A 15,266-nucleotide genomic window follows, 5' to 3' on the forward strand; every position below is an offset into this window, starting at 1 on the left:
ACAGAATACTTTCTCTTGCTAACTTACTGTGACTAGCCAGTTGTCCAGGTACAGGAAATGATGCAGATGCTGCTACCACTTGAGGCATTTGTAAAGACTCTCTGAGTTCCAAATAAGCCAAATGAGAGTACCTTCTATTGGCATACAAAAGAATCCATCTGAAAGCAAAGGTAGCACCAATGAGCAGGGTGGATGGGAATGTGAGAATATGCATCCCTTCTGTATGTAAGGGAGAATTGTGCTGAGGGAATTCATTTTGAATTTCTCTCTTGAGTAGATATGTAAGTGTCTCAAGTCCAGAGTGGACCTCAATTCTCCTGACTATGGGAATGAGGAAATATTGGGAGTAGAAGCTCTGTACAGGGATTGGTCAAAAATTGTGCCCAGGTTGGGAATGAGTCTGCTGCGTTGTTTTTGGTTGATGATGTTTCCGCTGTCGACGTCTGGCCAAAGTGGCTGACACTGAGCTGGAAAAGACAGCAGATATTACTTGCTGAAAAGATCAGTAGGGCTGCTTGTATGAGTAGAAGAAACGTCTTGAAGTACAGAGCTGTTCGAGTGGCATCAAGAGAGATTGCACTGCTGCGTTCTGATCTTTACTCTGAGTGACTATTTCTCTGAGATTCTCACCAAAGTTTGTCACCTAAACAATGTAGGTCAGCCAACTTCTCGTGGATATCTTCATGTATGTTGCTTACTCTAAGCTAGACTATACATTGAGCCCTGATTGAGGCTGAGGAGATACATGAAACTGAGTCAAATGATTCATACCCAGATCTGAGAAGGTAAAGGATGCCCTCTTCTGCATCCAGAAGTGGTTGGGAGATAAGTCCTGCCTTCCATAGGCTGTAGGAAAGGCTTTAGCATCTGGATGCAGTTGTGAATGTTTTGTACACATAAAATTGGTGGATAATGAAGTGAGCAGAAAGCATGGACTTTGAATAACTTTCTTGCTGAAATTGTCAAGAAGTCTATGATCTTTCCCTGGAGATGAGTTTGAGTGAATTCTGATCTTTTTTGTTTTATTCATAGCAGACTTGACCACTACAGACTGGTAGGGTAGTTGGATGATGCTGAATCCTGGAGACTTCCAAATTCTGTATTTAAGGTTGTTTCCTCACCATGGGAATTCCAGAAATAGGAGTTTCCCACATCTTCATTTGCTATATATTGAGGATGCTGAAAACTTGGAAGGCGTCAGGATGTCCAGTATTTGAAGTAGACTGAGTAATTCCAAGTGGGGGTCTTTTGTCTTTAAGGACTTAGATGCCAAGTGTTTTTCCCATCTATTCCAGAAACTGAGTAGGTGAGGTGTTGTCAAGAGAGTCCAGAATTAGGTCAGAAGGTATACCTATAGCGTTGTCTTCTGAATGTATTGGCAGAGCTCACTTATCCAGGACTTCACTGATAAACAAGGTGAACCAGGAGGTTTTTCTGGCTGCCCCTGTGTGGATACACCTCGAACCGACTGCACTCTGCTGCTAGAGAGTGTTGTGATAATGAACCCTGAATGTTGATGTGTTTATGCAAATAGGTGCGATTGGAACTTTGGTCTGAGTAAGCGTCACGGTAATGGTGGAGAGGGCGGTTGGATCGTTCCTTATCTCTTCTTAGGAGAAACAAAACAATTTCCCGTCAAACTTGCATTCTTGTCTAGTGATTGATATGTCCACTGACATGGTGTGGATGGTGGAACGTCCTCTTTGGATACTAGGAGAGTTTCCTGCATCTGAATAGGCTGTTTATTAGAAATAAGCAGAACTGTGGAACATACCAGATCCAGTATTTCCGAGCGAACACCTTCCAATAGAATTCTTGAGTGAGGATTCTCGTTATGGAGGGGCAGAAGTGACACGATCTCTTCCGCTGCTTTAAAGAGTTGTTGATAGAGCAGCCTGATGGGCCTGGTGATGGAACTAATGTGTCAATAGCTTTAATGGAGTGTAACACATGGATACTTTAGAAGAACATGACTTTGATTTCTCTAATGGTTCTTAAGTAAGTCACGTAAAGGAAGCCAGTCAAATTGAGGATGTCTCAATGCGAGGATCGATAGTGTTAGGATCACGCTGTGTGTTCTTGCACTGTGCATTCTCAGTTCATGCATTGGAGGACCAGATGCATCATGCAATTAGTGTGTGGAGGCATGAAGATGCACCAGTGAAGTGCAGGGCGCAGATATGGTGGGCTTTGGTGCAGCGTGCATTCAGAGCATTGGCCTATGGATGGAGTGCTTTGATGGTCTGTGTGTAGTGTGCCGATGCACCTTCTGCCGCTGGCGCCAGTGATGACTGCTTCGATGGTGGCAATGCACCATAATTTGAGTGCTTGTGTTCCTGCAATGCAGGATCTAATGACCCTAATAACTGCTGCTGCTGCTTCTTTGATACAGGGCAGGGACATTTCTCCATCCCATGGCTTTGGCCTGAGCTGATTTGGGAATCTTTGAGAAGCTCCTGCTCCACTCTGTTCCTGGTGAGGTAGACTGTACTGCAGGAAGAGGATCTGCTGCGACTCTGAAGAGGTTTATGCAGCTCCTTGCTTCAAATTACCCTGGAACGTTGGAAATGCAAGGACATCTGTACACAGGCATAGCAATTTTCCTGGTTATGATCTGGCCCATGGTACTGATAGCAGAGGTCATGGCCATCGAGGAGTAACATTACCTTGCCACAGATGTAATTTTTAAAACTGCTCACCATTGGTTTTTATTTCTGGCCTGATATGTTGAGGAGGCAAGGCCTCTGGAAAAAGTGGTTTTTTTTAAAGTACCATTGAAAAGTGCTGTTCTGGGTACTATAGAGGCAGCAAGACAACTCTAAAAGAATATACTGAGGCAGAAATTGCAAATTTTAAAGGTAAGACTAAAAGTATGAGGAGAGACTGAGTGCACATTTGTGCTTGGACAAAGAATGACTGAGGAGGCTCATGAGGCAACGCCTGCATGGCAAAAAGCTCCACTAGCTTGTTCGATGTAGCTGGATGATGTCCCCCACAGATCCTGGCTAATTTAGCCTGCTTACCAACAGAAAACACAGTACTCCTGATGAGGTCTCACCAATGATTTATAGATTTGTCTTCTGGTTATACTTCTCTCTCTGTCACCTGGCACTCCTGACTCTTGCTCACTCCCTTGTGATAATGTTTGGTCAGCGTAAGGTCATTTGTTGTGATGACCCTCGCATCCCTCTACTTTATGGAATAATAGAATCTCGCTGTCCCTCCCCTATCGTGTGCTGCTTCTCTGAGCATTGCTGCTCTGCATTATCCAGTGAAAGTGAGAGAAATATCTCTCTCTCCTCTTTTTTTTATCCCTAGAAACAGGTCATCACAGGGTAAATCCTGATGTATTACTGAGGATTAAACAGGTGGAAGAGCCATATGTCTGGGATCCCCAGGAGTCAGGAGAAAGAGAAGTTACTCAATCATACATAGGTGAGTAATAAATACTGTACAGACTAGGCACAGGATGATTTGGAGAGAGATCCTGAGAAACTCATCTGCAGGTTTAGATCTCTTTACTGAGGAGCAGAAGATGTATTCATCGTTTTATTACTTTTATTGAAGTGAGGCAGCAGAGCCATACATTGAGATTTGAGAGGCCCTTCTTAGTAACACACCCCGGGGGTCACAGATACAAATGGGACCAGTGAGCTGCTGAGAGATTATTCACATTTGGTTCCTGGTTGCAGCAGATCATGCCTCTCCCTTGCATTTCTGTAGCTGAAATGCAGGACTCTGTACTTTTTTGTGCTGACTGTTAATTTTTCTGCCCAATCTGGGTTGAACTCCAAATAAATTTGGATGTTAGCTATAGAAATAAGACACATCAATCCCGCTGTTTTTATTATCTTTCCCAATGGCTGCAAATAAATATTAATTTGTTTTTATATATCAGTGTTCGATTTGCATATCACATCGTTTTACATATAACTTAAAAAGTGCAGGAAGTCAAGCATTTCCTTTTGTTTGGTACAGAGAACATTAGAAACTGTAACGTGAGGCGTAACAGTAACATGATTAAAAACGATGGTGGTAATAGTAATAAACAGTTAAATGACATTTGTGATCGTAATAAATAATATGGTAGCAATAGTAATAAACAATAAATAACATTTGTAATCATAATAAACAGCAAGTAACATTTGATATAGGGTGTATCTGTAGCAGTGGCATGGGGAACATGTTATGTATACATATATGGTGAGTCTGAGACTGTGTTAATATGTTACAATATTAGCTGTTAGGGAGAAACATTATGGGTTATGACCTGATAGATATAGCATAAAGGCTATAGAGTGGATAGACATTTTCCTAGCGTGTAGCAGATGGACTCAGGACCAATGGGTATAGTGTACTCCTGATAGCAGTTGGAGATGGATCAGATTTCAATCTGACGTCAGCCCCTAGTACATATACCCCTGCAGGAAGTGCAGATCCTCAGTATTCTTCCGTCTCCATAGCAGTTAGGGACTCTATGCACGCTAGCACAGCGTTAAGAGTAAGTTTTACCAAACAAACCCAAATTAAGAAGAAATCTTACCTCTAAGGACGAGCCCCGCTCTCTTGCGGTGACACCCGTTGGGTCCCTCCCCCAGTCCAGATTCCCGAGGCGATTTACATGGTCCCTCGGAGGTAAGCCTCGGTCCGGCGGCCGACCTTCAGCGGGGACCTAGCCGCCGACATCGGGTGAGGCTGAGAAGCAGCAGGTGCAACCTCAAGCGCGGCGGTGAAGGTAGTTGCCCTCTTCCCCTGCAGCCGGAGACTGCCCAGAACGAAACTGGGAAGCGCCAACAAGGTAAGGTAGAAATCTATTTTTAAAATTCTCCGGTCTCCGAAGCTCGAGGAGACGCACAGGTAACCAGCCGGGACCAGTGCCCCCGGTTGATCGGCCCTAGCTGAGCCAGACCCCGGTCGGATCTGAGAGTCCTCCCACGTGGAGACTCTCCGAGGTAGTCGCTATATTGCCCGCGTGGTAGCTGTCGCCATCTTAGCCTGTTCGTCGCCTTGTCTGCCGTCTCGATCCGTGCGCACACAGGTGAGCCGTGCGACCAAAATCCTTGTGCGCATGCGCACAAGTGCTGAGTGCACAAGTTAGGCCCGTGTGCACAACCGCGCGCACATCGCTGGATACACGCGCACTAATCCTACATGCGCATCTTCGACGCACAACTGTAATGTACGCACACAAACCATGGCCCCACCTGAAAATAAGCCCAAAGCTCAATGCCTCTGCCCAGCAGGCCACATTAGAGCGGTACAACATGAGGAGGCCACGGCCCTGTGCATTCACTGCGAAGAGGTCCTAGGGGACCCAACTCATGGCCCTTCCCAGCCGTACTGGACCCCACCCCTTCCAGCGGTACGCCGGACCTGGCACCACACAGCGGCCCCCCCCCCTCAAACAGGGCTCTCCAGGGACACGGCGCCCCTTAGCCTAGACCCAACTTCTATCTCCTGGGTGGAGTTCTTCAAAGGTCTGCATACCTTCGTCCACATGCAACCGGGTCCTCCTTCAATGCGGCCACAGGCACCACCAGAGGAACCCAACATACCAGGGCCCTCTAAGCCCAGGGAGTTGAGCCCCACCACCCAGAAGCCCCACCTTCGGGGACACAGACGTCTCTGAGGAGAAGCCAGAACCCCTGGAGGAAGGGGAACTCCCTCTGGGGACAGAGCCCCACCGAACCATGAGACGATTCTTCACCAAGGACGAACTTCCAGACCTAGTCATGCAAAGCCTGAAAGAGCTTGCCATCCCGGGCACAAGCGCCTCGGGGGAACCTAAGCCAAACCCACTTTTGGAGGGACTTAGTCAGACCTCACGTCACTTCCCACTATTACAAGCAGTCCAGCAACTTATTGACCTGGACTGGGAGGCCCCAGAACCCACATTCAAAGGGGGCCGGGCTCTGGCAACCATGTACCCTCTGGAGCCCGCCGCCAAAGATCTCCTGGCATGTCCGAAAGTGGATGCCATGGTCGGTGCGGTCTCGAAGTGCACTACTATCCCAGTAGAAGGTGGAACAGCGCTCAAGGATACTCAAGACACAACTGTCTTGAGTATCCTTTTAAAATCCGCCCCTCAATCTATTAGTCAAGACCAATGCTGCAATCTATTCACTCAAGCTTTCCCTGAGAGCTAAAATCTGGTGAAGCGACAGACGATATACCTACCTCTGTACATATGTTCCTGATTTATGGTTCCCAGTTTACATTTAATTGAGTTTATGAAAGTTCTCTTTAATAGTTTTCCTGTATACTTGAGTTAATGTATTCTGCCTTGAGGCGACTGTTTTAATGTATTTCCGCCCTGGAGGTGACTGTTCAGTTCCTTGTAAACCGGTGCGATATGTATTCTTTACAGGAACATCGGTATATAAAAATTAAAAATAAATAAATAAATAAGACAGACGTCTGGAATCCATCCTCAAACAGTCCTTTGACGTTTCCGCTATGTCTTTACAGATCGCGGCCTGCTGTACCGTGGTGACACGCACCTGCCTGGCACAAGCCAGAAACAACACTCCGGGGGAAGCCTGGAACCAGCCATATCATTTCTCGCGGACGCCGCTTCGGATCTGGTACGCATGGCAGCTAGAAGAGTCTCATCTGCAGTGGCAGCCAGAAGACAATCTGGCTCCGAAACTGGTCGGCCGACGCATCCTCCAAAACAAGACTCACAAGGATGCCCTTCAAGAGACAACTCCAATTTGGAAGCGAATTAGAGAAACTAGCTAACAAGTGGGGCGAGTCCCCACTGCCGCGGCTACCAGAGGACAGGAATAAGAGAAACCAGCGTTCCCTGTACGTACCCGGATCAGTCCAGACTGTGGGTTGAGCCTCCTTTCCAGCAGGTGGAGACAGACTAAAACTTGAAGGATATCCTATATGAGGACAGAGCCTATGCTATAACCCTTTAGTATTCGTCTGTCTCCAGCAGGTGTTAGCAGCTCACCCTTCGTTCTCTGCTTAGGCTAGTCAGCCTTTCCTTCTTCTTTCCTTATGGATCAAGCAAGTACTTATTCTGTTCTTCTTTGTATTAAAAGACATTTTTTCTTTAGTGACTTTTTCTTTTTCTTCCATGTGGGAGACTGATCCGTCTCCCAGCTCTTGCCGGTCTCAGGGGGGCTTTGCCCCTTGTGCGCTACATAGCCTGAGTCCGTATCTGCTTCCAGGTGTGGGGACCGGGTCTCGTCTCCCCCCCCCCCCCCCGGCTGTCGAGAGGGTTTACAACCCGACTGCTGCGCTCAGTAAAAAAAAAAAAAAAAAAAAAGTTCAACATTAGGAATTTTCAATTTCCAGTTTTAAACATACGTTACAGGTATTCCCGTTCCTCTAACTTATTTGCAGCAGCAGACCAGTATTTTTTCTCTTTTCTGGTCTCAGGAGGCCTTGAACCGGCAGCCAGACAGGCAGGAGTCAGCAGGTTTCCCCCCTGCTTCACTCCTGGCTTCCAGGCTGTGAATCAAACTTTTTCTCTGCAGCCTTTTTTTCTTCAGAGCGGCTCTCTGTTTGCGCGGCAGGTAGCCTGCCTCTTCTCTGCCAGCCCCCTTCGAGTTTTTTTTTTCGAGGGGGGCTCTTCTATGCCTCCCTGTCGGGTGGGGAAGGTCCCTCCTCGGCAGGGAAGGCTAATTTAGCCCGGGGATCGAGTCCCCAAAGCTTGGCCGTTCCTGGGTTGGGAAAACCCGGGAACGGTGGCCATTTTGAACTTTTTATCAGCTCCATTTTCGGAACTCCCTGGGGCTGGGGGACCGATTTTTTTTTTTTTTTTTTTTTTTTTAAAAGCTACACCCCGATTTGAGCCCCCCCAGGATGGGTTCTTTGTCACCCCCTCGCTTCCCCTCCCCCACTCGGGATTTTTTGGCTCTTTTTTTTCTTCTGCATCTCCCCTCCTCCTGCGTAGATCCCCTTTAGCAAGCATGCAGGGGGAGGTGGAAGGTCCCCCCTCGCCCCCCCCCCCCCCCTCCGGGTCACAACAATATTAAAAAAAAAATAATAATAATATATATATATATATCAAAAAATACGGCAACGTATTATGTATTGTATGTGCTTACCGTATAGTATACACAAAAAAAACCCCAAAACCGAAATGTTTGGAGAGAAAAGAAAAGCACTATTGCTTCTAATATTCTTCATCCAAAAAAAACTACTTCATTTAGTTAAAAATTATTATACTTTATTGAAAATGTAACATAGTATAAATTTTACTTTTTTTGTAAAATGTACCAACATCTAAAAATTTTTTTTAACTTATATTAAACCTCAATATCAATATCCACAAACGTGCAGTTTTAAATACAACTGGTGTTTGCCCTCAACTCTATGCTACCTCTAATCTCAATCTGTCCCTCAATCACCCAGATGACTCCAAAAATCTTTTTTCAATGTCACTGTTGGTCTTCTTTGGTGGGAAACACCTCTGTGTTTTCAAAAAAACAGCCTAAACAGTATGTGGCTAAATATGAGGAACAACATATATATCCTTCAATACATTGGTCTAGCATTCCGTTTTGGGTCAGATTTATTGACGACATTTTTTTCATTTGGACAGATACCCAACAAGCATTGAAAGAGTTTGAACTATGGATGAATAGTCAGGATCCGAATTTACAATTTACTTTCAATTTTCATGAAAAGTCCATTTCTTTTTTGGACCTACAGGTGTTTAAGCAAGATCACCAGTTGGTAACATCTATTTTTGTCAAACCCACTGACCGTAACAATTTGCTGCATTTTCAGAGTTTCCACCCACAAAATCTTTGATTCAACATCCCTGTGGGCAATTCTTGAGATTACGGCGTTTATGTGCCTCCACTGAGGAATATAAGAAGCAAGCAGGAACTATGAGAAATAAATTCTTGGCGCGAGGTTATCCATCTAAAACAGTGAAGAAGGCATACAAACGGGGACTATATGCAGATCGAGCGTTATTACTCCAAACTCGCCATCAGGCTGAAAATGATCGGATAGTCTGTGTGTTACCTTTTTCCCAGAGGACACCCAGTATCCAAGATATCATTTTACAACATTGGCATGTTTTGACTTTTCATGAGTGTTTACAGCATAGACCCCTTTTTGCTCGTACCAGAGGACGTAATTTACGTGATCTGTTAGTACACTCAGATATGCAAATGATACAAATAGAAGAAATATCAGGACAGTATACTTGCCAGAGATGTTCAGTTTGTAAACATGTCTTAGTGACAAAAGTTTTTCAACATCCAACATTACCATATAGACAGATTTTGAGGGCACATTTTGACTGTAACACAGCTAAATTTGTTTATGCAATCAAATGTCCATGTGACAAATTATATATAGGTCATACCAAACTGTCCATACGCACTCGAATAATACAACATAGAAGTTGTATACATACTGGCAAGGTTGATTCTCCATTGGTGAAACACTGGCAAGAGTTTGGACATACAGAGGAGCAATTAAAATTCTGTATTTTACAACAATGACAGAATCGCAGGGGGGGAAATATCTCACAAGATTTGCGACAAACGGAGCAAAGATGTATTTACTATTGGCAAACAATAACACTGAAGGGATTAAATACCATGATAGAATGGGAGGCATTCATTTAAAAATTCAACAGAGATTGGAAGGATTGGATCATAGAGATCTATAAAATTCAATGAATTGGTTTCGCCGTGAGAAGATGGGGTTTTGGTTAGGTGAACAGGGTTGTTTAGTAATTAGTGGGAGAGCTGAGTAATACGCCTTTGATAATATCAAATAGAGCATATAGTTAAGTACTCTGTATGGCAATATAGGGAGTTAGTGGTGGTTTGAGGGCTTTTCTGATATGGTGGGTAAGCCTGGATAGGATATAGCAGGGAAGCTGAGTGATTGGTGGTTTCGGCAGAGTTGTAGCTTGATTGGGAGTGTTTAAAAATAGGGGAGGAGCATAAATAGGCGGTTTGAAGGTGGCGGTCCGACCAAGAATTTAGCTGGAGAGTCCGTAAGCAGCCGCACAGACGGCAAGGGTGAGTGTTGTTTATAATATACAGTGTGGATAAGAGTGCTTACTAAAGGAATGCCCTTTATAATATGAGTTCTTTTACTCTTTCTTTTTCTGGTATAGTACGTATATAAAACCTTAAAAGATTCGAACTTTATTGGGTTTTCCCTGATCAAGATAAGTCCAGAGTTGAAGACAACAGTTGGGGAGGTGGTGTTAGGTGTTACTCTGCAATCTATTGCAGAGTAACACAAGACCAACAATCCTAGGATACTAGGCATACGACAGCAAAGATTAATTCCTATTATGATTTCCCCAATCTCACAAACTCTCGGCCTCACTCTTTTTACCCTAACCCTATTCAACGCCCAATCCATCACAAAAAAAATCCATCTCCTTAATGACCACTTGTCAGACAACAACCCAGACCTGTGCGCCGTTACTGAAACGTGGCTGAAACCTACAGACTCCGTCCTTCTTAACCACCTCCCCAACCAACATTATGATATTCATTCAATACCCAGAATCAAAAAAAGAGGAGGCTTACTTCTAGCCGCAAAAAAGGGACTTGGACTCTCACTTCAACTTTCCACCAAAATTAACAACCTAGAACTGGCCCTTTTCAACTCAGATCATCTCCAAATCGCTTTGATCTATGCACCCCCAGGAATTTTAGATTCCGACCCTTCACCCCTTATCGAATTCACAACTAAGCATCTCAAGAGAGACAAACCATCCATTCTGATGGGAGATTTTAATCTCCATGTTGACATGTCCCCTTTATCCCATAACTGTGATTTATTACTCACAGCTCTTAACCACTTGGGCTTCAACCAGATAGTTAAAGGACCCACACACAAAGCAGGACACTCTCTAGACCTTATCTTCCTTAACGAGGGTCTATCAACCACCTCCAGCCCAACTATCGTCCCAATCCCGTGGTCAGATCATCACATAATCTCAGCCGAGATTCATATTTATTTATTTATTTAACAGTTTTATATACCGACCTTCATAGTAAATAACCATATCGGATCGGTTTACAATTAACAAGAATATAACTGGGGTAACAATTCAAGTAAACAAAAGGTAAACAGTAGGTAGGAATGAGTCAAAGTTACAATCAACAGGGTAAGAGAACTTGGAAGCTTGCAACAAGCTGGAAAGAAGAAAAGGCAGGAAATAAATAAGAGGTGATACCATAGGGCGTACGGGTTAAAGCTTAATGGTACTTTAACCTGGAAATGTCAGAGTCCATTCGTAAGTGTAAGCACCATAACGGGTAAGCGTGAAGGACAACTAGTGATTGTCTGGTGGGTCGGCGAAGGCTTGGTGGAAGAGCCAGGTTTTTAGTCTTTTTCTAAAAGTTAACAGGCAAGGTTCCACTCTAAGACTTGAAGGGATGCTATTCCAGATGGATGGGCCAGCTATCGAAAACGCTCTGTCTTTGGTCATCGAGAGGCGTGAGGCTTTAGTAGTGGGAAATTTCATTATTAGTAGTGGGAAATTTCATTATATTAAAGACCACCCTAGACCAGTCTTCCCTACAATCACAATGCAATACAGGAAACCTTGCCCTACAGATCTCCTTAGCAACCTGCTCTCAAAAGAACTGATGGGTCTTGACCTCACCAAAGCACATTCGGCTGTCAACTCATGGATCAAGATAACAAGCGAGATTGCAGATCAATCATGCCCAACCATAACTAAATCCTTAAAACCACCTCAAGCCAACAGAAATCCTTGGTACACCCCGGAACTCAAAAGCATCAAACAAAAACTTCGTAGCAAAGAACTCAAATGGCGCAAGACCCCATCCTCTGACACACTTGCCCAATACAAAGCCCACCTTAATGCATACAGGATTGCTATCCTCAAAGCCAAAAAAGACTTCTTCGCAAAATAATTCATAATTTTTCATTCGATTCCAAAGCCCTTTTCTCTGTCGTTTCATCCCTCACAAAACCCTCGCCCCCTTCCATCCCTGATGAACAAGCATCCATCAAAGCTACAGAACTAGCTGTCTACTTCGATAAGAAAATAACCAACCTCCTCAAGCCGATATCCACAGCTCAACCAACATTCCTTCCTCCAGCGCAACCAACTCCCATTACATCTAGTACTTCTTCTCTAACAAGGGATTACAACCTTACATCTTTCGAGACACCCTCTTCAATTGAGATCGAAAGCATTCTAAAAAAGCTAAAACCTTCCTCTTACCCATTGGATGCAATACCCTCCAATCTTCTTCTATCCATTCCAAACACTATCTCGAAATCGTTAGCAGACATCATCAATTGCTCATTTTCACAAGGCAAGGTTCCTGACCAACTAAAACTAGCCATCTTAAAACCTTTACTAAAAAAACCTAACCTTCCAACCTCTGACCCTGCCAACTTCCGACCGATAGCCAACCTTCCCCTGATCTCCAGAGTGATGGAAAGAATTGTAAATAAACAACTGACCGATTACCTTGAGGAGAACAACATTCTTTCCCCATTCCAGTTCGGATTCAGGAAATCACAAAATACTGAAGCTCTACTTTCATCCCTATCCGACACTATCCTTCTCAATCTGGAACGAAAACAACCCTACCTTCTTGTTCTTCTCGACCTATCAGCCGCCTTTGATATGGTCAATCACTCTATTCTACTGCAACGCCTATCTGATATCGGCGTTCAAGGAGAGGCTCATGGATGGTTTCAATCGTTTCTGGAAAATAGATTCTACAAAGTCAAAATCAACACTAAAGAATCACCCCCAATCAAAACAAACCAGGGAGTCCCACAAGGATCATCCCTTTCTCCTACACTTTTTAACATTTATTTGCTGCCTCTCTGCCATCTTCTCTCCGACCTTAAACTAAAACACTATATATTCGCCGATGACGTCCAAATCCTTCTACCAATTTCGGAATCCCTGCAAAAAACTTGGGCTCTTTGGAACCGCTGCTTACAATCCATCAACAACCTGCTCACCAGCTTGAACCTTATCCTTAACTCGAATAAGACAGAAATCCTCATCATCTCTCCTGACGAAAACCATAACCTCTTCAACTCACAAAGCGCAGCTCAATTTGCAAAAACAGCCATTAACCACTCCCCCTCTGTCAGAGACCTTGGGGTTCGGCTCGATAACTTATTCAATTTAAAATCATTCGTCCTCAATACAACTAAAGAATGCTTCTTTAAACTTCAAGTTCTCAGAAACCTGAAACCTCTCCTTCACTTTAGCGACTTCCGACTAGTAGTCTAGTCTCTCATCCTTACAAAATTAGACTATTGCAATTCTCTTCTCCTAGGTCTCCCTGCAACAACTATTAAACCCTTACAGATGGTCCAGAATGCCGCGGCTAGACTACTCACTAACTCAAACAAAAGAACACACATTACACCCATTTTACAAGACCTTCACTGGCTCCCTTTAAAATCCAGGATCACTTTCAAAATACTGATGATGATTCACAAAGACATTCACGGTATTGCTCACCTCAAGCTAAGCTCGCAACTACGCATTCACTCATCCACCAGACCAATCAGAAACGCCTATAAAGGATCTCTTTACGCACCCCCGATCAAAACCACGCTAAGAAAACGCGCCTTATCTACAGCTGGGCCCACCCTGTGGAACTCGCTTCCTCCGGAGCTGAGACTAGAACCCTGTCTTCAAACATTCAAGAAACACCTCAAAACTTGGCTCTTCAGACAAGCCTTCCCGGAGGCTCGAGAGCATTCAGACACTGGCCAAAAGATATAACAGGACACTAGGGTAGATACTGGTTAAATCGCCAATGGACTTAACTGAAACGCAATGGTCTTAACAAACACAGATAGACTCTACTTCTCTAGCTTACCCTACCTGATGTAATGCCTTTCATCCCTCCCCCTCCTCGGTCTTCCTATTCCCCATATTCCATTCGGTTCTTCTCTATCCATCTGCTATCCTGAGATTCATAACCTCACCCTCCTCTTGTCTACCCTCTCCCCCTGGTCCCACCACGCCCTTTCGCTCCCGCCTTCTCATAGTAACATTTATCATTCGACTTAACTATATACTACTGCTCATCACTGCCTATGATGCTCATTCATAGTTGTTGTTGTTATTTGTCTCTAGATGACATGTTTTATTTTATTTTTATTTTATTTATAACCAATTGTCAGTTACAATAACTATAATGGTTACTTATTATCTTACCCATATTCACCTGTTATTTAATATTTTTGCTTACTTATAATTACGTATAATCTTACTCATATTCACCTGTTATTTAATGTATTTAATGTTTTTGACGACTTGTTCTATGTAACGCATCAACTGCGATTGTTTTTGTTTCATTGGAAACTGATATGATTTGATACTCTATCAAGAATGTCGGTATAAAAAATTTCTAAATAAATAAATAAATCTGAGTATGTTTGGATGGTTTTGACGCACAAAATTGTTCCATCAAGGTACGTGAAATGTTATCACGCATAGGAGAACCATAAGGTTTTACACTTTATTAAGATTGAGCATACAACTCATATTTCTAATATTCTTATAGGCAATGGTTTAAATGGCTCAATTGCCCACGGTTGATTAATGGTGATTCTTGCAGAAGTTGGCATCAGACGATGCAAGAGGGTTACAGAACTGTTGTAATAGTAAGTAGGACTCTGGGAGTGCTTAAATACGATGCTTGTAAAAAGTTTATTAGAATAAATTTATTAGTCTGAACTCATTCGTTGGAATGGTTAAGAGATGTAGGGTTGAACGGTCTTTCTTATGAATTTTTTTATAGGTGCATACCTGAATCTGGAAAGATTTTTACTAAACCAAGGGGAGCCATGTGGCCCTAATGATTCGGGGATGCTTTTTCTGACTCACTCCTTTTTGTTCAGGTAGGAGTGTGTTCAGTATGAATGTTTTTTAAAATAATTATAATTTTTAAAAATTATTCAAATTTGGGATGATTTTTGAATTTATAGTGTTACATTTTCAATAAATGTAAATTTCTAAATATCATTAAGAGATGTTGGACAAAACAATTCATGCAAAAAAGTTTGTATTAAGATTGTATACATTTGTAGCTCGATGTGTGATATTGCTTTGTTTTGACTTTTCCAGTAATAGCACAATCGTGAGGTGGGAGGGACAATTCTATGTTGGTGTCTGGTCTTTTTGAGATAACTCCCCTGAAGAAGCCTGATTGGCGAAACAAGGCCCTTGTTGGGATACAAGAAAAGAGTTTATAAGTAGGACACACTGTTAAGAAGATTAGAGAATCATCTATGTGAATGCTCAAAAGAAT

At 43.3% G+C, this 15,266-nt stretch overlaps 1 protein-coding gene across 3 annotated transcripts in view; it reads left to right on the plus strand.

Moving 5' to 3' along the window:
- LOC115083724 (oocyte zinc finger protein XlCOF6-like) overlaps window positions 1-15,266 on the plus strand; it is a 159,204-nt gene that overhangs the window by 14,411 nt on the left and 129,527 nt on the right. For all 3 annotated transcript variants that reach the window (XM_029587713.1, XM_029587714.1, XM_029587715.1), the window contains exon 3: window positions 3,319-3,435. In XM_029587713.1, coding sequence (XP_029443573.1) covers window positions 3,319-3,435 — 117 coding nt within the window. The remainder of the gene's footprint in view (window positions 1-3,318; window positions 3,436-15,266) is intronic.

Source organism: Rhinatrema bivittatum, chromosome 2, assembly GCF_901001135.1.
Source record: "Rhinatrema bivittatum chromosome 2, aRhiBiv1.1, whole genome shotgun sequence".
In the NCBI taxonomy this organism is placed as follows: Eukaryota; Metazoa; Chordata; class Amphibia; order Gymnophiona; family Rhinatrematidae; genus Rhinatrema; species Rhinatrema bivittatum.